Genomic DNA, 22,191 nt, shown 5'->3' with positions numbered 1-22,191 from the left:
CCCAGCATTTTGCAGTTTCATGAGCTGATGATTCTCCTCTGCTTGCCATTCACAGCCTTTGATAATCTCAAAAAAATTTGAAAAAGTGCTAAGGTACTAAACAGAAAAAGTGTGATGTATTACTAGTCCTTCCTGTAGCTGAAGGACAACTGTTCCATGGTGATTATAACCGAGAGGCCAGGAGTATGAATTACTTGACCACAATCCAGCCACCAGTTTTCACCTGGTATCAGAGCCACAGGCATTGCTTCTGCAAATGGCAATGAAAGCAGAATTATTAATATAAATGATGGGTGGTAAGAATAGGGAGGCAAGCTTTGACTTCACTATTAAGGAAAGATAATAAAGCTGCCCGATAACAAATGTAGTTGTGGGCTCCCTGACTTAGATGTAATAAGCAGAAGTTGGATGACCAGCTCCAGGGTTTCTGTAGAAAAGATTCCTGTATTATCCTAGAGGACTGGTTTTTAAACATGTCCTTGGACCAGCAATTCGGGCGTTACTTGTGAGCTTGTTACAAATGCATCCACAGATCCATCCTCACCCAGAGAATCAGAATCTCAAGGGGGGATGGGGGAGGGACAGGAAACTGTTTTAAGAAGCCCTCTCTATACAGTCAGCAAAAACAAGACCAGGAGCTGACTGTGGCTCAGATCATGAACTCCTTATTGCCAAATTCAGACGTAAATTGAAGAAAGTAGGGAAAACCACTAGACCATTCAGGTATGACCTAAATCAAATCCTTTACGATTATACAGTGGAAGTGAGAAATAGATTTAAGAGACTAGGTCTGGTAGAGTGCCTGATGAACTATGAACAGAAGTTCGTGACATACCATCCCCAAGGAAAAGAAATGCAAAAAGGCAAAATGGCTGCCTGAGGAAGCCTTACAAATAGCTGTGAAAAGAAGAGAAGCAAAAAGCAAAGGAGAAAAGGAAAGATATACCCATTTGAATGCAGAGTTCCAAAGAATAGCAAGGAGAGATAAGAAAGCCTTCCTTAGTGATCAATGCAAAGAAATAGAGGAAAACAACAGAATGGGAAAGACTAGAGATCTCTTCAAGAAAATTAGAAATATCAAGGGAATATTTCATCTAAAGATGAGCAAAATAAAGGACAGAAATGGTATGGACCTAACAGAAGCAGAAGATATTAAGAAGAGATGGCAAGAATACATAGAAGAACTGTACAAAAAAGATCTTCACGACCCAGATAATCACGATGGTGTGATCACTCACCTAGAGCCAGACATCCTGGAATGTGAAGTCAGGTGGGCCTTAGAAAGCATCACTAGGAACAAAGCTAGTGGAGGTGATAGAATTCCAGTTGAGCTATTTCAAATCCTGAAAGATGATGCTGTGAAAGTGCTGCACTCAATATGCCAGCAAATTTGGAAAACCCAGCAGTGGCCACAGGACTGGAAAAGGTCGTTTTCATTCCAATCCCAAAGAAAGGCAATGCCAAAGAATGCTCAAACTACCGCACAATTGCATTCATCTCACATGCTAGTAAAGTAATGCTCAAAATTCTCCAAGCCAGGCTTCAGCAATACGTGAACCGTGAACTTCCTGATGTTCAAGCTGGTTTTAGAAAAGGCAGAGGAACCAGAGATCAAATTGCCAGCATCCGCTGGATCATCAAAAAAGCAAGAGAGTTCCAGAAAAACATGTATTTCTGCTTCACTGACTATGCCAAAGCCTTTGACTGTGTGGATCACAATACTGTGGAAAATTCTTAAAGAGATGGGAATACCAGACCACCTGATCTGCCTCTTGAGAAATCTGTATGCAGGTCAGGAAGCAACAGTTAGAACTGGACATGGAACAACAGACTGGTTCCCAATAGGAAAAGGAGTACGTCAAGGCTGTATATTGTCACCCTGCTTATTTAACTTATATGCAGAGTACATCATGAGAAACGCTGGGCTGGATGAAGCACAAGCTGGAATCAAGATTGCTAGGAGAATTATCAATAACCTCAGATATGCAGATGACACCACCCTTATGGCAGAAAGTAAAGAAGAACTAAAGAACTTCTTGATAAAAGTGAGAAAGGAGAGTGAAAAAGTTGGCTTAAAGCTCAACATTCAGAAAACTAAGATCATGGCATCCGGACCCATCACTTCATAGCAAATAGATGGGGAAACAGTGACAGACTTCATTTTTTGGACTCCAAAATCACTGCAGATGGTGACTGCAGCCATGACATTAAAAGATGCTTACTCCTTGGAAGGAAAGACCAAACTAGATAGCATATTAAAAAACAGAGACATTACTTCGCCAACAAAGGTCCGTCTAGTCAAGGCTATGGTTTTTCCAGTAGTCAAGTATGGATGTGAGAGTTGGACTATAAAGAAAGCTGAGTGCAGAAGAATTGATGCTTTTGAACTGTGGTGTTGAAAAAGACTCTTGAGAGTCCCTTGGACTGTAAGGAGATCCAACCAGTCCATCCTAAAGGACATCAGTCCTGAGTGTTCATTGAAGGATTGATGTTGAAACTGAAACTTCAATACTTTGGCCACCTGATGCAAAGAACTGACTCATTGGAAAAGACCCTGATGGTGGGAAAGATTGAAGGTGGGAGGAGAAGGGGACGACAGAGGATGAGATGGTTGGATGGCATCACTGACTCGATGGACATGAGTTTGGGTAAACTCCGGGAGTTGGTGATGGACAGGGAGTCCTGGTGTGCTGCAGTCCATTGGGCCGCAAAGAGTCGGGCATGACTGAGTGACTGAACTGAACTGAACCTGGGCTTCCCTGATCGTCCAGGGGTTAAGTATCCACCTTGCAATGCAGGTGACACTGGTTCAAGCTGAAGATTCCACATGCTACAGAGCAGCTAAGCCCGTGCATCACAGCTACTGAGCCCATGATCTAGAGCGTGTGCTCCACAAGAGAAGGCCCGGAATGACACGCTTGTGCACCTCAACTAGAGAGTAGCCCCCACACGCCACAACTAGAGAAAGTCAGTGCACAGCAACAAAGAGCCAGCAAAGCCAATAAATAAATGATTTTTCTTTTAAAAAAGAAAGGAATCCTTCCTGGTGATCTCATATATGTCAGGTTTGAGAACATTATTAGACCTGAGAGCACTGATTCTCAGTTTTCTAAGCCTCCATCCCCAGAGATTCTGATTGAGTAAATTTGGGGCTGGGCTTGGGGACTTGCATTTCTAACAAATTCCCAGATAATGCTGATGCTGCTGGTCCAGGGACCACACTTTTGAGAACCACTGTTTGAGAGGGTGACCTAAGAGATGTCTGAAGTTCCGTTCAGTGTTGAGATTCTCTAATCTTGAGGACTGATGCTGCAAATCCAGTCCTACTGCACGACCCTGTTAACGCTTCGGTTCATGTGTGGTTTGGCTCCATTCAGTGTTGCCACCAAAATGACACAGCTCAGCAGTAGAAGAGTACTTTAAAATAACTCAGGTTCATCACTAAGTCACAAAAGATAACAGATGTATTTCTTAAAATATAACTTAGAGCAACAAAAACGATAGGGAAACCTATTAGCTGCCCTCAGACAAAGTAGGTGTTTCTGTACCTCTGACTGGTCAACACTTCCTAAAGGTTTTTATTCGGGCAGTCCTAACCAGTGCCCTGTGGACCCACTGTCCTTTGCCTCAGTCCCTCTCTTCCTAAATTTACTGCTTCAGAAACTGCAAAGATGCTGGGCAGGACCCTGCTCTCAGGGCAGGGGAGGAGGAAAAACTGAACAGGCAAAGCTAGAATTTTAATGAGGCACGGGAAGGAAAAGGTTGAGAACTTTCACGTAGACATTAATCATTTTTGTCCATAACAGTTATGATTTAGTCACGCTTTGTGCCAGACACTGTTTTTAGCACTTTGCATAAATCAGTTCACTTAAAGCTCACATCAATATTGTGAGAGCGGTGTTAACTGTCATTTTACAAATGAGTTAACCGAGGCTCAGAGGGGTTAAGCAACTTGCCCAAGGTCACACACAATACAGGTGAGATGTTAGAAACCTAAACTTGGGTCTGTGTGGCTCCCAAGTCCTTGTTCTCGAACACTGCCTGATAAGCCTTCCTACCAATGAGGACAAACACATCCAGGGCAAGCGGCTTCGCAGCACCAGGTTTCCCAGCTAGTCCTTCTCACTGCCACCTGCTCGGAGCCCTCACGCCTGGGCCCCTCCTTGCTCCTTTATATCCATTATGAGCTGTGTCTGCCCGCAGTTATTGGCGCTGATATGGGAGAGTCAGCAAAGATAGCTGACATCTTGAAAGTAATGCTTTCTTTGCCATGATATCACCAAGATGAATGAATAAATACGGTTAAACCAGATTCTGAAAGGCCCTAAACATGAGGCATCGTCATTTAAACTTGACACAGCACGAAATGAGAAGCAGTAGAGGACTTTGGAGTAGGGAAGGCTAAACCTGCAACACACCCAGAAGTGAGATGGAGGCTCTCTCCCCTAGCTTTCCATCACAGTCATCTGCATCCCACGCCCCATCACCATCCTGGACTTTTGGGAACAACAGGCCAGGGGGAGGGACCCACACACCTGTTTGGTTAAGATGTTTCACAGGTGATTCTTCTGTTGGCCCTAAAAGTCCATGATGTCAGTCCAGTACAAGACTGCTCTTCATAGTCTCACTTAAAAGTGAGATGATTTGGATTACTGCATGAAAGACGTAATTTTTTGTTTGTTTTTAAAATTTTTAGTGTTGTGTTGGTTTCTGCCATACAACAACGCCAATCAGCCATAATTATACAGCATACCCCTCCCTCCCTAGCCTCCCTGCCCCATCCCATGCCTCCAGGTCATTGCAGAGCACCAGGCTGGGCTCCCTGTGCTACACAGCAACTTCTCACCAGCTAGCCATCTTACACCTGAGAGTGTATTTATGTTGATGCTACTTTCTCCACTTGTCCTCCTCTCACCCTCCCCCACTGTGTTCAAAAGTCCATTCTCTACATCTGCATCCCCATTGGTGGTGGTTTAATCACTAAGTCATGTCCAACTCTTGGGACCCCATGGACTGTAGCCTGCCAGGCTCCTCTGTCCATGGGGAATCTCCAGGCAAGAATACTGGAGTGAGTTGCCATTTCCCCATTCCTTCCCTGCAAATAGGTTTTATCAATACCATTTTTCTAGATTCCATATATATGTGTTAATATACTATATTTGTTTTTCTCATTAAAGAGGTAATTTTTTCTTAAAGGAACAAGAGCAACTGGAGAAATTGTAGATGAACCTTTAACTGTTTTAAGGCAGGGAAGCCTTTGGTAACTAAGAATAAACAAGATGAATAAATTAATAGATTTGACTAAACTTAAAAAAATAATTGTCTAAAAGCATTGTAAAGAAAGTTAGAAGGCAAATAATGAACTTTAAAAATACTTGCTACATATTTGACCAAAAAATTAATTCCCTTAATAAAGTACTTCAATAAGGAAAGGATAAATATTCCCAAGGAAAAATGGACAATGTGCATGATATGTATTTCATTTGAAAAAGAAATACAGATTATGAGTTAATGTGAGAAAAAAGTTTCATCTCACTACTAAATGTGGGAATTCAAGTTAAAATACGGTACCACTTTGGCAAATATTTATAAATAGTAATGCCTTATAAATAATGCCTAGCATTTGAAGATGAAAAAAACAGGAATGTTTATATGCTCTTGGGAGAACTGTAAACTGCCACAACTTCCCAGCATTTTGGCCTTATGCTTCAAAGCCTTTAAAATGTTCATTTTCTTGGGTCCAATAATCTCCATCACTGCTATGAATTTCTCTGAAGATGATAACCTCTTACAGACTCACACACAGACAAATGCATGTGCATTCCATGCGTCTTTAGTACAAGTGAAAAACTGATAATAAACTGCAGGTACAATAATAAAGCGTGGCTTAAATACATTGTCCTCCAATAAATTATTTTTATAATCAGAAAAATGGTAATTGTTATTTCTAAGGTTTATATGATAATATCATGGAGTGTTAAATAAAGGGAAAAACCTCTGGAGGCTGTGGTCATTTCAGGTATAAGGTCATGAAGACAAAGGAGTAAAAGTGAGATTCCAAAGGAAGAGAGAAACTTTCTAAACCAGTGCTGTCCAATATTGGAAACATTAGTCATAGGTGGCTATTTAAATGGACTCCCTGGTGGTTCAGATGGTAAAGAATCTGCCTGCAATGCGGGAGACCCAGGTTCAATCCCTGGGTCGGGAAGATCCCCTGGAGAAGGAAATGGCAACCCACTCCAGTATTCTTGCCTGGGATATCCCATGGGCAAAGGAGGTTTAAAGTGAAATAAAATTTCAAATTCATTTCCTTAGTTGGATTAGCCATATTTCAAGTGCTCAATAGCCACAGGTGGCCAGTGGCCACAGAATCAGCACAGATTATAGAATGCCTCCATCATCACAGAAAGTTCTATTGGACAGAGCTGCTCTAAACATTCTACCACAGGCCTGGATCCAGCTTTTGACTCATCTCTTCAGCCTCATTTCTTGGTACACTTCCCATCCTTCGTGCTCCAGCAAGAGTGTAAGCATCAGAAGGGCAAAAACCATACCTGCCCATGCTCGGGGAAAGGTAATATCCCAGTAATTATCCACAGTGATGTGTGGAATAGCAGATCAATGTGTAGACTGCTGAGACAGCACAGAACTCAGCCTGGGGTTCAGGGAAGACTTCCCAGAGGAGGAGGGAAAGGCATTACCCAAAGACTAAAGAAAAGACTATTTATTCTAAGAGCATGGTATGAGTCAAGGCACAGATGAGAGACAGCACAGCATAGGGGAAGAATCACCAGCTGGTCAGGCATTTATTTATTCAACAGATAGTAAACGTCTGTGATGGGCTAGGCTTGAGCCAGGCTCTGACGACAGAGCAGTGAACAGCTACAGTCCCTGTTCTCAGGAGATTGACACTCTTATCCAGTATTGTGGGAGCACCAAGGGTGAGGTGAGGTGCCCAAGAGCCTGGCATCTCATATTCAGGGTCCTGTTTGTTTCTTTATCCTAGCTTTTCTTCCACAGGAGGGCCAGAGTCCCACTTCCATTCTTTCTCCCTTTTCTCTGCCCCAGCCCCGATGGAGGCCCTGGGGGATGGAGAACTCTCAGGAGTGGGGAGCAGGGGTAAAGCATGGGAAGGGCAGTGGACAGTGTGGTAAGGCTCTTCCAGCGGACAGTGAGGATGTGGATTTAAGAGGTGGAAGAGGGACTTCGCTGGTGGTGCCAATCCAAGAGCGCTGGGGGTTCGATCCCTGGTCGGGGGACTAGATTCCAACACGCTACAACTAAAGATAGAAGATTCTGCTTGTCGCAACTAATGCCAGGTGCAGCCACGGGGGAAAATTTTTTTGTTTAAAATAAAAAGAGGTGGAAGAATAAAGACAGAAAAGTGTAGTTGGGGGGCTGCTAGAGTATTCTAGAAGAGGCCAGAAACTGAAAAAACGGGAGGGCCCACTTCAGCGACGTCAGAGCGGGAGAGAAGGCACTCCAAGTTAAGAAGATGCCCTCCGAGGGAAGGAATCTAGCCGGGCAGACGGAGCGCCACCGAGGCCGGCGGGGGAGCGCGTGTCAGCGGGGCAAGGTTCCTGGGAGAAGGTCCCGAACACCTCAGGCGAGTTCCCCAGGGGCGCGGGCGAGAGGGGCAAGGCAGCCCTGGCAGAGGAAAGCGTCGGCGGGTCAGAGGGGTCGGGCACGTCGGGGGCCAACCGCCAGGATGGGCGGGGCCCTGAGGCAGCAGGTGTGTTTACCTGAGGGGCCAGGCGGGGAGGCTGGAGCTGGCCCGGGTCCTGGGGCGGCGCAGAGGAACTCTCCCGGTGGAGGGAGACCTTCCTCCCTTAGACGTTAGGGGGGCTATTTCCCGACCTTGTCCTTGAGCATTTACAAGAGGCGGACAGGGCAATTCTCCTCAGCCCGAAATCTGCCTACAGCCAACGGCTTTGCTCGGGGCCTGCCAAGGGACCGACGCTTTTGGGGGCGTCTCGTCGGGATGGGATTCTCGTCAGGTGCTCCTCTGAGGCGACTCCCTCCCGCACCTGCCGCTCGGGAGACCCAGCCCCCCTCGATTCCCAGCCGCTGGGCTCAGGCTCCTTGCCGGATTCCCCTCAGACTCACCCAGCCCCCGCCGAGACCCCTCCTCGAGCCGCGGCCTCGCGGCCCTCGGTCCCCTCAGACCGCCACCCCCCACGTGGCTGGCTCCCCACTTCCGCCCCTCCCGGCCGCACCCCTCCCGGACCGCTGTACCTGGGGCTCTCGAAGCTGCACCCCCTGCGCCGCAGCGCCGCCCTCTTCTGCCGCAGGAGCGCAGCGGCCGCCCCGCCGGGCTCCGGCTCCATCGCCCCGGGCGGGGGCCGCGGGCTCGGGCGCACTCGGGTGGGCTCGGGCCTCGGCGGGGCTCGGCGGGCCGCTCGGCTAGCGCGCCGCAGCCCACGCCCCGCCCCGCGCGCCTCAGCCCGGCCTAGGCCCCGCCCCAAACTTCAGTCCAGTTCTCGCCCTCGATGGGGGGGTGGGGTGGGGTGTGTAGGCCCCGCCCCGAGACTGAGTCCCGCCCATTCTCTGCCCCTCAGCCGCTTCAGACCCCGCCTAACCCCGCCCCGAGCTGCAGCCCCCGCCCACTCAGCGTCTGTCTGCAGGGTCCAGGCCCACCCCAGCTCCGCCCCGCGCTCCAGCCACGCCCCTCCCGCGCAGAATCCCGCGGGGTTCGCGAGGCAGGCTGTCAGCACCTCGTCTAGGCCCACCAGCCCAAGATGCCATCCCGTCCCCAACTCCGTACGGTCCGTGGCCTCGCTGCTCCCGCTCGGTGGCCCTCAGCACAGACCCAGGCCCCACACACCTACCTTCCCACTACTGAGCTCTTGGTCGCGGCCTCTGCCCTCACCTCCAAGGATCGGCTCCTTAGAGTCTTCCCTCCACGTCCAAGAACCTCTCAGCTCTTTCTAATATAGCGCCGTCCCCCCGAGGGCCGCCTTTCCCCGTGTCCCACCCATAGGCAAGGCCTTGCCTTTTCTCTTCCAGCACCCCCCACCTCCAACCCCACCTCCCCAGCCCGGGACTGAGGTCTCCCAAATCAAGCTCTGGGCCCGCCTCAACCCAGCCCTAAGGCCCCGCCCACACCCCCGCCTACTCCCCCTCACCTCCGCGGGTACCCAGGTCCTGGCTGGCTGGTTACATTTCTGGGTACCAAATTGAAGCTAAATAGGGATTCCACTTTACCGTCTGCGTTAGCTCGCGGATCTCGCCATCCATCAAAAAAAGAGTACTGCTTGTCTGCAGGTGGCGTTTGTGATGCCTGCCTGTCGCAGTGAGGCCGAGGGGCTGGAGTTTTGCAGGCTACCAGTTGTGGGCTCAGGTCTTGACTTAGTCCTGCACTGTCAGATACATCCTTCTCAGAGCCCTCGAACAATGACCTGCATCTGAGGGCAGCGACCCTATCCGGGTAAAGCTGGCGGTCATCGTACCACATAAGTAGTGAGGAGGAGGTGAGCTAGGGACCCTCAGTCAGGGGGGCTTGTCATAGTGAGGAAGGTGTGGTCATGCTGGCCAAGAACTGGTGGAGCAGACGCTGAGGAGTGTGTGTGTGGGAAGCGTGAACTTGGAAGACGCTAGCTGGGAAACTGCGGCAGGTGGGGCCGGGGTCTCCACGATCAGCTTGGATCACGTTACCCCCTGGTGCACACTCCCTCAACAACTTCAAGGTGCTTTCCCAGGTATGGACTCCTTCACTGCCGCATATTCCAGCAGAGAAGTCAGTCTGGAGAATGCAGGGGAGAGGACAAAATGTAGGTGACTTCTCATTTCTCTTTCCTGCCCCTTGAGACTCCAACTTGGTCCTCCCCTCAGGTTTCCTATGAGACAATCCTTGTAAGACAGTCTCTCCCACCCCACTTTCCTTTTAAGCAAAGTGAGAGTGGGTTTCTGGGTTTTATGCAGCATCATGAACTTCCTCCAACATACCTTTTCAGTCTTGGAGCCCATAACACCCCCAAATCCTTGACTCAGCGATACTGGGTTGCCTGCCTCCCCAACCTTGTCCTGTTCCTTCTCCTCTTGCATCTTCCCACCTTTCCTGCCCACCACGTGTTCAGCCATCTCTGAAATGAATCTGCAAATGGCGCTGCCCTCTCTCTAAGGCTTCCCCCAATTCTCCGTGTCCTGTCCCCGAGTGCCCACAGCACTAACTCTGCCCCTCCCTGAGGGCACTGCTCCTGTATGTCATTCATGTTCTAGTAATCTCTTATCTGAGTGCCCACACCTCCTTCACGTCTGTGTCTGGCACAGCAACTATTGGCTAAAGGAATGCATGTGACTTTAAAAAATTGAGCAATATTCATTGGAAAACACATTTAATTTCAAAGTAAACAAAAATGTTTATACACTAAAGTATTTAATTAGTGAAACAATTATTATCCGCGTAACAAGCTGAAAAATACAGCGACTTGGTACAAGACTGAGGTAACAAAATACTTCACCAAAAATCTAAAGAATCCCACAGAGGGCTGATGTTCAGTGGTTACTGCGGATGAGACAATTCACAAGAATTAGGGAAAGTCCTTACACAATTGCATGCAGGGGGGGGTCTGCTGGAAAAAAAAAGACAGCTCGGGAGAGTGCAACAGATTGAACAAGAAACGAATTGAAATGTAAAAATTGATTTTCAACTTACTTGGAGGAATACGTAAGAAATTGAAAACTACTTTCTATGCAACATTTTGAATGCTAAGTGAAAAACCATGCATTTTGGCACAAAATTTATTGAAGATTTTACCACACTAAATTAATCACTATTGTTACTGACTGGTCACAGTCATTCAGAAATGGATAAAGAGATGAGTGGTTACAGAACTCACAGATGCTCCATCTGCTGCTGCGAGCAGGGGGTTGGGGGCTGCCCGTGGCGCACACACATTTGTGCAGCACCAGCCGTGAGGTGGTCCATGGGACAAGTTCTCGACACCCAAGGGAAAGCAGCTCTCACTCAAGCTGTACTTGTATTTAACATTGAAATGAAAACCAAAGAACTTCTGAAGTAAATACTGTAAGTGTTCTGATGTGACTCTCTCGTTCCACCTCGGAATCCTCACTGTGTCCAGCCATAGCTCTGTGCCTGGCTGTCCTGTGCCTACCGGCCACTCGGACAGTAACTGGACTCGCAAATTGAAGACTATTCAGTCTGTTGAGTCTTTCAAAGCCTTTCTGGAGGAATCCACACAGGGTTTCTACCCAGTGCTGGGTGGGGGTTGTGGGGGGTGGGGAGCCAGGATCTTGCTGGGAGAGAGGAAATGGAGTGGTGAGGACTATTTGTTCGTTGAGAGGTCAGCTCCATGAGGGCAGGGCTTAGGTTTATCTTGTTCTCGGGCACTTCAATCCTAGGGAAGAGTCTGGCACACAGGAAGCACTCACTAGAGATGATAATTGATGGACGAATGGGTGGCTTTACACAGAGGGTCTGTTATTTCAAAAGGACTCTTGTAGTTTTGTTCTTTTTTTTTTCTCTTTAAAACGTGAAATTACCCAACATGTCAGAATGATGTGGGACTGATTAAAGTGATTTACCAAGTCACAATAGGTAAGTCAGGCTGTGTTTTCAGCACTGTTCACCTGATTCTCAGCATCAGTAATGTGGGTCCAGAACTCTAGACCCTCCACCTGTGGAATGAAAGCAGAGCTTGCTTGTAAGGGCTTCTGGTTTCGTGAACCATCTTCCACCTGTCAAATGACATCCTAAAAGACATACTTCTTGGGCTTGGAAGGTGGGAGGAAGACAATGAAAGAAATACTGGCCACATTGGTAAGGGAAAAAAATACTTTATAAATTCAGTTGGCAAGAGAGAGTGGGTTCTTTCGTAAGCAGAACCCATTCAATGTCTTCTCTTCAGGGTCCACAGGGGACTGGGTGACGAACTGGCTTCTCCAGGGAAGGGAGGCAGGCCACACTGTCCCACTGGGCACACTCAGATCAAAATTTATACAGCTTTCCACCAAATCTGTCCTCCACAGATTGTCAGAATGCACTTGGTTGACCTTGAGTTACAGAATGCGTTTGACGGAGAGGAGGAAAAATTACTCCTGGGGAGAGGTGAGTGAGCCGTTTGCATGGCATCATGATGATACTAGCTATCTACTCCATGGTTCGTAGACAACACTCTAGAACTTTCATTCAGGGGTGCCATGATTTATTTGCTTAAAAAGAAAAAAGATGCAACATACACATGCAAAAGACACCACCTTCAGTGTTTTCACAGACACTTGTGCACAATGGCGAGTCAGAGAGCAAGACCCAGGAATGCTTCCTTCCAGGGTGAGAACCCACCTGGGGACTTTCCCCTTTGGGGTTTGTGCCTAGCCCTCCCTCTGGCCTGGCTTGCTAAGACTGGTGGCGTGAAGGACAAACCAATGTTAGGAAGACAGCAAGCGTGGCCCTGAGCCCCTGCTGTCAGAGCCAGGAGCCTTAGAGCTTCATCCACAGGACTCTTCTGGTAAGTTCAAGGTTCTTACCAGTTCTATGGAGAGTCCAAGCTAAGAATGTTTCCAGGAGGGGACATGGGATCAATTTCAACTAGTGAGAAGACTAAACACTTTGACAAGAACTGCAATTGTGCTATTTCAAAATTGAGCTCAGAAGAAAACATTTGTGAAAGATAAAGAAAATCTGTAAAGGGCAGGGAATGATCTGATTTAGTGGAGCCTGAAATTTAGAGGTTTTTGGATTGGCTTCTATGATATCTCATGATGGAAAAACCAGGACAGTTTGAGGAGTACAGAAACTCAAGGAAAGTAGTTCAGACTTTAGACTTTAAAAAAAAACTAGCAGGTAGAATCAGAGACAGTATCGGTTAAAGCATTAACACTGCATGGTTCTGGTGAAGAGGTGTTGGGGTGTCTGGAGTGTTCATTCAGACTCCAGATGCTAGTTTGAGCAGTTGTTGGTATGAATTAGGTGCATGCATCTGACCCCAGCTGTGGGAGGGTGTGCGAAATACTGATGATGGACAAGGTTTGATGGCCTCAACTTCCCCACTGGGTGTTTCTCCCACCACCAAAGTATTCTAGACCTTGTTCCAAAGGAAGTTAGTTACTGAGCACAGTAAGGTGCAATCACAAAATAAGACCCCGATGACAATCACTTTCCTCACTAACTCATCTGAATTTTCGGAAAAGTGGCCACCTTTTGATCAAAATACAGGGGTGGGTTCTTTGGCAGTTTTTAAATCGACCTATTACCATTTAGTGGTTAAGGTGTTGTTTTGAAGCATCTTGCCCAGAAACTCTTTTAAGAGTAGTTTGCTGTCTGATCAGTGTGAGCTCTGAAACCACAAGAGTGACAAGGACCCAAAAATCCAGTCCCTTTCAAAAAATCATTCAAGTTTCCTTCTCAGAATCAGGACACCCAGATTAGAAAAAAGAGAGAGGGAAAGAGGAGAAGAGGGGAGGGGAGAGGGCAGGAAAGGGCTGGGGGGAGAAGCTACAGTGATAAAGCTACCATAAATAAAGCTAATCTTTGTTCATGACTTTAAATAAAAATGTATTTGTGCAAAGTAAGTCACTTAAAAACATGACAAGGAGTGATAGGTGAAGGACGTTGTTCACCTGAAGAGCTCTCAGCTGAAACCAGAGCTCTGACTGTCTGCTCCCCGGGGCTTTGTTCTCTTGTCACCATGGTCATCAACTATTGTGCCCTTGGACTTGGATGATGGAGAATTTGCTGGTGACTGTGTCTGGGGGCAAGAATGGGGGAGCTTAAGGCCTCAGTGTCACTCAGGCTCCCCAGTGTAATCAGGAATCCCAGAGGCCCCGCCCTGGCAGTGGAGGCAGAGAGATGAGGAGGGGGGGAGCGAAAGCCTGGCCCTGTGGGGAGAGGTTGGTGCAGAGTAGCTTCCGTGCAGCGGGTCAGGTCACCGCGCACAGCTGGCCTCGAGAAGCTGGCAGAAAGCGGCTCCCATGCTGGCACAGGGCAGGGTGGGGGGAGAGGGGAGGAGCAAGTGGGGGTAGGGGGGCGCCTTCAGACCCTGCGGGAGGGGGCTGGGAGGAAGCAAGCAGGCCAGCGGCTGGCCCAGTCCATGGTTCCGAAGCCGGGTCCTATCTCAGAAGAGCCGGCCGCAACAAGGCCTGGGAGGGCCTGCGGGCCCAGGGAGCAGGCCTTCCGGATGAATAGCACCCATAGGAACAGAAAACAAGACACAATTTAAGGCATTGTTTGTTTACAGTAAAAGAATGCGAGGGACCCTTAACACAGGAGGAATCTGGGCTCTCACTCTAACCTTCCTCGGTGGATGAGTCTATCGCTTAAGGTGAAAGCCGGGCCTCAGAGAGAATGAAGTGTGTGATGTCACGAGTCTTGTGCCAAAATGCATGTTTCTCGGATAGTCCACGCTCGCTCACTTGCACGCACACAGACACGGCACGCACACGCAGAGGACGCTTCGGGTATACAAAATCTGAGGCAGCCCTGTGGGTGAGCGACCCCATGCGCTGGGGTGAAAAGAGCCAGTCCCCAGCCTGTCTTGTCCCTCTGGCCCTCACACGGGGGTCGCCGTCCACTCTTTGTGCAGGAGAAAGCCCTGGGGACCCAACGTGGGCCGGGTGCTCTCTTGTCGCAGCAGCAGCTGGTGGACAGACGCGGGCCCAGGCTGGGCAGGCGGGCAGGCAGGGTGTACAGTCTGCGGACCGATCGAGGCCCTGCGAGGTGGTGCTGCAGAATGGGGGGCATGAGGATGGCTGGGGATCGGCAGGTGGACCCCACACCGGCAGAGCCCTCCGGACTGTGAGGCCATGTCCCCTCAAGTCCAGGTCTGAGTCTCCCAGCACCCCGCCAGTGGCCTGTGCCCTGATGTGCGCTTGGCCACCAGTCCCAGGCTGGGCTCCCAGAGGCCTCCGAAGTCACGCCAAGTCCTGCAGAGACTTATTCAAATGACATAAGGTTTGCAGGTACCTAGAAGAGAAAGCTCAGTCTCTTGTCAAAGTTCCGACCTCTCGGAAGGGGCTGGGGCTGGGGGGGTGGTGGAGGGGTCCCTAAGGGAAGGGTTCAGGCCTCTCCCAGTCAGTCTGTGAATGAGTGGGTGGGGATGGGGAGAGGACACAGCAATAGTAGCAGCCGCCATGTGTTAAGGGGCCACCATGTGCCAGGAAGGGCTCTGAGAACCCCATCAGTATTGCGTCCTGTGTCCTCACAACAACCCCAGGAGGCAAGTACTGGAATTATTCCCATTATAAAGGTGAGGAAACTGAGGCTTAGGGAGGTGAAGGACACAGCGGGTGAGTGACAGGGCTGTGACATCACCACCCACGCTCTCAACCACTATCCTTGGGTCAAAGCACAAGTGCATTTGCAGGAGGAGGTGACCGAGCCTGTAGGGTAAGCCCATGCCTCTGGAGAGAAGAGGGGTGGTTAGCAGATGGTAGGAGTTGGCAAGTAGAAGCACAAGCAGAAGGAGGAAGTTTGGGGATGTCAGGAACCCCAAGACCTTCCCATGCTGTGTCCCCAGGACCAGATCCCAGCTCCCTTTACTGGGGGACCCTCAGCCCCAAGATCACGGTGCTTCTCCTTCCCTTCAAAGCTGCTGACATGCCCCCAGCCCCAGGCCTCCTCCCCAGCATGGCCGTGGGGTTCCAGGAAATTTGATGAGAAGCAATTTCATCAGAAACAAATCCATCTTGGTGTCAATTTGGTCAAAATGATGAATTGGAAAAAATGCATCTCCTTGCACCAGGAGACAGGGATAAGAATGGTCATGGCAGCACTGTTCAAAATAGCAAGAAGCAGGAAATCCTTCTTGGGATCACAGACAGGAGAAGTGATAAGAAATTACAAACAAACGAATCACAGCTACACACTGACACAGAGGAACCCTAGGATCATACTGTAGGAGAAAAGCAAGTCACAGAAGAAGCTATGCAGTAATAGCTCTGTGAAGAATCTGCCTTGCAATGCAGGGGACATGGGTTCAATCCCTGGCCGGGGAACTAAGATCTCACAGGCTTCGGGGCAGCTAAGCCTGCGTGCTGCAACTACTGAGCCTCGCACCACAACCAGAGTCTGTGCGCGGCAACGAAAGATCCCGCGTGCTGCACTAAGACCTGACACAGCCAAACAAACACATGAATGAATGAATGAATAGTGAACATTAAAAAACAGTAAAAGTGTGCCCCAGATAACACATAAAGAAATCAAATACGAGTGCTAATGCTTTAAAGCAACAGTAAACAAACAAATCAGGAATGCGGTTATGGGGTGCAAGTGGGTGGGAGAGAGAGAGAATTTGGAAGACACCCCTGGGAGGGAGGTGTTCTGAGGCCTGGGGAAGTCTTGCCATTAGGCTGGGTCGGGGGCACATGGTTATTTGCTTTATTGCTGTGGTTTACACCTTATATACATGCTATCAGTAAGTTTAAGCGTACTCGCTATTGGGCTTCCCCAGTGGCTCAGCGATAAAGAATCCACCTGCAATGCAGGAGACATGGATGAGGGTTTGATCCCTGGGTCGGAAAGATCCCCTGGAGGAGGGCATGGTAACCCAATCCAGTATTCTTGCCTGGAGAATCCCATGGACAGAGGAGCCTGGCCGGCTACAGTCCATAGGGTTACAAAGAGTTGGACACGACTGAAGTGACTTAGCACACACATGCACACACATATTCTCTATTACCACAGACGATTTTAAGAAATGCAATTCCACAAAAAAGTCATTCAGGCACTGAGAGTTTCAACGGGAGAAGATGCATTTCTGTATCACCCTTCTCTGCAGCCCCTTCGTATGCCATCGCAGGCAGGTATTGTGGCTTGTTTCAGTAATCCCCTGCTGTGGAATATTTAGTTGTTGCCATTTTTATTACATATGGCAGACAGCAGGAATATTTGGTTGAAAGTAAATTAGAGATAAAAAGTATTAAAAAATAGAAGACCTTCTCCCTTAGGTCTAAAAACTGGACAAAAATACTTCAATGTTGCAAAACCTTGCTGCGGGAAGACAGCACTTGCCAGACATGGTATGCAATCCATTTGTCCTGAACACAAAACACCTCCCCTGCTAAGTGGGTTTGACCCAGGTCCCAGCTACCTGCTGCGGGGCTGCTGCCTCCCTCAGGCTGCCCCCCAGCCCCCCAGATCAGGACACAGGCTCTTGTTCAGGGCAACCATCCCGCTCCTGACTGCCCATCTCCTCAGAGCCACGACTGTCTTCGTGGGGCAGACACCGAGGAAGGGCCCGCCTCTCTCTCCGCCCCACCGTCTGTGTGGCCCACTTCAGGGCTTCAGTTCTTGTCACTCCTTGGCGCCACCTGGGTACAGGTGAGCTCCAGGCGCCGTGCCCTCAGAGCCAAGGAGGGGCCCTGCAGGCACCGTGTGACCAGAGCAGAGGAGGGCAGGAGGCTCTTCCTCTCCTAAGGTGATCTGCGGTGGCACTTTGTTCATTACCTTGAGGTGACTGTCAACCCAGGACCCTGGTCTCCTCATCACGGGGATGGGCAGTTACATTTGCTTAATATGAAAAACATGCTCTAGAAACCTCAAAAGTGTAGTCTCCTGTATGCTCTTTCACTAATGTTACGTGCACCACCATGCATAGGATAAATATGCATGTGTGTTTTAATACAAATGAGATCATCCTGACATGCATTTTTACACTTAAGCTTTCTCACTCGTGACTTGCAGCAGCTTTTAGGTAATCACACACACATCAGGGGCTGCACAGTAGGGACATACTGAGGGTCAGCAAGGTTTCCAGTGGCTTTTCTTTTTCTCTTTCTATTAAGGACAATGCTGCAGTGAACACTCTGACCACAAGCCTGTGTGTGTATGTGTGAGCATGTGCCCAGGGACAAATTCCTAGCAAGTGAGTGCTGCTGCTGCTAAGGCGCTTCAGTCGTGTCCGACTCTGAGCGACCCCACAGATGGCAGCCCACCAGGCTCCCCCGTCCCTGAGGTTCTCCAGGCAAGAACACTGGAGTGGGTTGCCATTTCCTTCTCCAATGCATGAAAGTGAAAAGTGAAAGTGAAGTCGCTCAGTCGTGTCCGACTCAAACGCAGTTTATCTTGAGTTTCCCTGTGGGGCCTCAAGTTTATCCCTTTGTCGGTCTTGCCCTCCTGTTTTAGTTTGTCGAGGACTTTCTGCTAATTCTGTCGTCGAGCTTCTTATCATGTCTAATTTGATCAGCTTGTCATACATGTCCACATCTATGTTACAGATGAAAATCCCGAATGAGCCCACACTGAACACAGAATCACGGGACATGCCACTAGAGACCTCCCTCTGCTTCATGAGAACCACCCTGGGGGCTGAGAAGTCTGTGACTGAGCTTCGACCAGCACCACGGAAGCCCTGGCCCTCCCGGCCCCACACGTCTGGTGTGGCCTCCACACCACCATCCTCCTTCTCAAAGCTGCCTCCCTCTAGCCCAGCTCCGATGCTGGCTCTCTAGACAGAGGAGAGGGACCCAGCTCCTCCACCCCCACCCTCTTCTAGCTCATCCTGGGGAACAGGTCAGGGAAGTTCAGGGCCGGGAGCATTGGTTCTGGTCCCAGAGGCCCACACGCTGCCTGGGCTGGTGTGAGGGTTGGGCGGCCACCTCTCTCACAAGCCTGGACAGCGGAGTCTCTGCCTCCAGGCCTCTAGCTCGATGGCAGGAGGCTGAGCAAGTCAGGGGCCCTGGGGATGCCTGTGGTGGAAGAGCTCAGGGGTGGCAGGTCTAGACTCTGCTGTCAGGCAGGAGGGGGTGAGACCTCACTCACCAGGGGGCCCTAAACCAGGGTCTACCACTTTGTGAGCCTCAGTGACCTCAGCATAAAACGGGGACAATTCGGGAACCTACCCCACAGGGATGCTGGGAGGATTCAGCCAATTCCTACACGTAAAGCATCTCACCTCAAGCCTGGTCCTGGGAGGGGTGGCATGGGGGTGGGAGCGAGCCTCAAGCCAGGGCCTGGCAAACCAGCAGTCCCATTGGTTCAAATATGCCAAGGAATGGGGAGCCCCACTCACCAACAGCCATGGTTGGCTCTCAACAAGTTAGCTATTATCCTTATTCCTAAGGGTTGTGGGGAGCAGGGAGACCCTTTGGTCAGGTTGGAGGATGCCCAAAAATCAACTTTCAGGGGGATGACCTCAATAGATGCTGTAGCCTGAGCCATGGGGCAGTACCCCACCTGCCACCTGTCTCTGATGGGATGTTTCTGTGGTGTTTCCTTTAGTAGCAAAAACACGGGAGACAGGTTCAAAGTTCTAGTCTGAAGCTGGGCTTAGTTGTAAGCCAGATGGGGGGTGCCCTGTCTCATGGGGAAAAGCTGATCAAAAGAGAGTCCCTGGGAGCCTCGCTGATAGTCTCTGGGGGAAGGAGGAAGGTGTGTTTTCTGTGGACCCTTGCCCGAGGGTGGGAGAGGGTATTTCAGGTGACAAGCAGGACTTTGGTGACTTTACCTGAGGCCTGTTGCTTTTACATGCATCATCCAAATGCTTGTGCCACAGGATTGCATGGAACCGGGAGCCAGTCTGGAACTTGTAAACATTGCCTGGTGGTGGAAAGGCCACTGGTTGAGAGAAAGGTCACATGGGAGGGTCTGCCCGTGGTGTGAAGATAAGCGGGAACCTGGGTGACTGCCCTGAGGAAGGTCAGGAGCAGCCAAGGTCGGGGCGCGTGGAGCAGGAGGCTTCTGTGCCCCTCCCGCCCCCATCTCTCTCAACCACTTCCCCCGCCATGGTGTCTTGGGCTCTGGTGAAGCCCGTGGATCCTTCTCAGAATAATGTGTCAAATGCATAAGATAAAACAGACTCCTCCAGCTTCAAAGTCACTGCCTCATCCAGCACAATGCTATTTATTCCAAGACCCCAAAGCCACAGCTCCAGGGGAGATGGGCCCCAGCAGCCACAGGTGAAAAGGATTCTGGCAGCCGCTTGCCATGCGCACTGCTCATTGGACACGCCCACCACGGTCTAAGCAGCTTTTAGGGACTAATGGGACCCTGTGAACATCAGAACCTAACGTGAAGGGAAAGCAGCAGCCTCAAAAGTTCCTACTTTTGTGCATTTCAAAATGCACATTTAGCTGCAGAAGGAACAGGGCCGAGAGAGGCTACAGGCACCAGCTCTGGCCTGCTGCCTACCTTTGTCGGGGTTATTCAGCTGGAATATGTCCGGGTGCTCAGGGTCGTCGGGCAGCTGCACCATCCAGCCCACGACGGAGACCTTCTTACCAGGTGTGGATTTATACTGCAGGGGAACAACAGCATAGCTGGGAGGCCCGTGCTCTCCACTCCCCTAGGAAGGCCCACCTGGGCCAGGCAAGCTTCCCTCCCATCCCCACCACCTTTCCCCACCTTCCCCCCACACCCCTCGAGGTTCACACTACATGAAGGCCCAGCACAGGGAGTTCTTTCATGGAACGTACATGTTTTCTGTCTGTGCCCCGCAAGGACTTGGCTCCGTAGTACAGGAGGGTGGATCCTGAGAGTATGACCCAGTACCTGGTCCATGAAGACAGCTAGGGAGGAAGGGGAGGCAGAGTGACAATGTAGCAAGTGGCAGGGGTGGAGTCCCCAGGCTGCCTGGAGACGCAGGCACACGGGCGGAAGGGCGGCCCCTTCTTCTGAGCGGGGCCAGCGTAGGCCTCCTCTTTTCCCTGCCCTCCATCCCTCGGTGCCACGCCTCCAGGGCCCCGAGCATCCAGCAAGACTCCTCAGCAGATCGTCAGCCCCAGCCCTGCCTCCCCTCCCTGGCTCCTTTCCTCCCAGAGCCCTTCCTTTTCCCACCGTGTTTAGTGCCAAGGCATAACTTCTGTGAGTTCGGGTGACCTGAACCCAAGAACGTCCTGGGGAAAAATGGACAAGTGGAAACCACAGCATGGAAGAACTGGAACATCTGTGATGGGCACTCTTGGCTGAGGGTGAATGGCAGCACCTCGAAAGCATTTATGGCTAGAAGGGGTGATGCCCGGCAGGGCCAAACTGCTGGTGTAGCTTTTGTTTCTCTAGGCATAAGGCCTGGAACCCCCAGTCTGGGGCTCCACTCATTGGTTTGGAAAAGCCAGTTCTGCAAAAGCGAAGCAAATATCCCATCGCGGAAGGACAGAGGTTCAGCAGACCGCCCTGCATCACAGCCTGGGGGGCTCCTCTTCACACTGGTAGGGGCCGGGGTGCTGCGTTGTCCCAGATGATGAAAGCAGTGGCTTTCAGACCTTTTTGACAACACCCCCGCCAGGTGTGTACGACACACAAGCATGGTGTTGTGTGTTGACCAAAAGAAGCTTCATGAAACCATACTCGTCTTTATTATGTGTAAGAAACTCCAACATTTTCCAGTCTATTCTGTTCAAAACTATGGGTCAGGACCCCCTGGACTGCCTTCATCGCTTTACCAGTGGGCCAACCAGCATTTGGGACAACAGTGCTTTTAGGATATTGTCTCGCTCTGGCTTCAGGATGACTGGGGCCTGGATGTAGGTACAGAAGGGTGGCAAGCAGGTCTGTACAGCAGACCAGGTACAGGGCCTCACGTTGCAGGCTGCTGCGTGACACTGAGTCCAGGGGCAGAGAGTGGCCCAGGGCTGGGGTGAAGATGCTTCTCCTCACCTGAGAACCGCCTGGAACCCGAAGATGGGGAGCTTTTAGACCGGCCCCCAGACTACGGGCCTGGCATCTTCACACTGGGCATCAGTGGGAGGGGGCATCTCCAAGTGGCCTCATGGGCAGTGGATGAAGGCAAACAGCAACCAGAGACGGAGAGGGAGGCCAGAGTGGACACTGGCAGACGCTGCCTGGAGACTCAGCTCACAGGCAGGTTGTGGGCAGCCAGTCATGGGTGTCCCAAAGAATGAACAAAGAGGCCTTTGCAAGGGGCTGAGGGGTCATGGAGCCAGGGGTCTCTGGGTTCGGCACCTGGTGGCTAGTGCTGGAGCCTGACAGGCCTCTCGATCCCTGGTCCCTGTCCTTCCCACCACATGTTTCATGATGGTGCTGAGCAGGGAGGGGATCTGCACTGGTGATACTTCCCAGGCTGTGCTGACCTTCTCAGGCACAGCATCCTCCCTGACTCCCGGGGCCTCCAGGCTTCCACCTGCCCTCAAGATAATCACACGGCAACGTCCACCGCCTGCTCGCTCTGTGCAGGGCCACACACGTGGCCTTCCTGCCCAGTCCTCCAGGAGGTAGGGACTATTTTATCCCAATTTACAGATGTGGAAACTGAGACCCTGCCCACCCTGTGGCGTGGCCAG

General features: G+C 50.5%; 2 protein-coding genes across 17 annotated transcripts in view; both read right to left on the bottom strand.

Annotated features, from left to right (window-relative positions):
- The window catches only part of GARNL3 (GTPase activating Rap/RanGAP domain like 3), a 162,105-nt gene extending 153,698 nt beyond the window's left edge, over positions 1-8,407 (bottom strand). Inside the window, exon 1 of one of the 3 annotated variants that reach the window (XM_025262352.3) lies at positions 8,236-8,407. In XM_025262352.3, coding sequence (XP_025118137.2) covers positions 8,236-8,327 — 92 coding nt within the window. In that variant the 5' untranslated portion in view covers positions 8,328-8,407. The remainder of the gene's footprint in view (positions 1-8,235) is intronic. The other 2 variants (XM_025262355.2, XM_025262354.3) reach the window with 2 other exon arrangements.
- A 1,910-nt stretch (positions 8,408-10,317) lies between these two features.
- The window catches only part of RALGPS1 (Ral GEF with PH domain and SH3 binding motif 1), a 295,395-nt gene continuing 283,521 nt past the window's right edge, over positions 10,318-22,191 (bottom strand). For 10 of the 14 annotated variants that reach the window (XM_044926350.2, XM_044926347.2, XM_025262369.3 and 7 more), the window contains 3 exons: positions 20,368-20,460; positions 20,084-20,189; positions 18,492-19,492 (listed from right to left, as the gene is read on the bottom strand). In XM_044926350.2, the coding sequence (XP_044782285.1) occupies positions 19,272-19,492; positions 20,084-20,189; positions 20,368-20,460 (420 nt within the window). In that variant the 3' untranslated portion in view covers positions 18,492-19,271. Of the gene's footprint in view, positions 14,921-18,491; positions 19,493-20,083; positions 20,190-20,367; positions 20,461-22,191 lie in introns of those variants that run through there. The other 4 variants (XM_025262374.3, XM_025262375.3, XM_025262379.3 and 1 more) reach the window with 1 other exon arrangement.

This window comes from Bubalus bubalis, chromosome 12, assembly GCF_019923935.1.
Source record: "Bubalus bubalis isolate 160015118507 breed Murrah chromosome 12, NDDB_SH_1, whole genome shotgun sequence".
Lineage (NCBI taxonomy): Eukaryota > Metazoa > Chordata > Mammalia > Artiodactyla > Bovidae > Bubalus > Bubalus bubalis.
The sequence above is the reverse complement of the archived record's forward strand: the minus strand, read 5'-3'. Positions and strand labels throughout refer to the sequence as shown.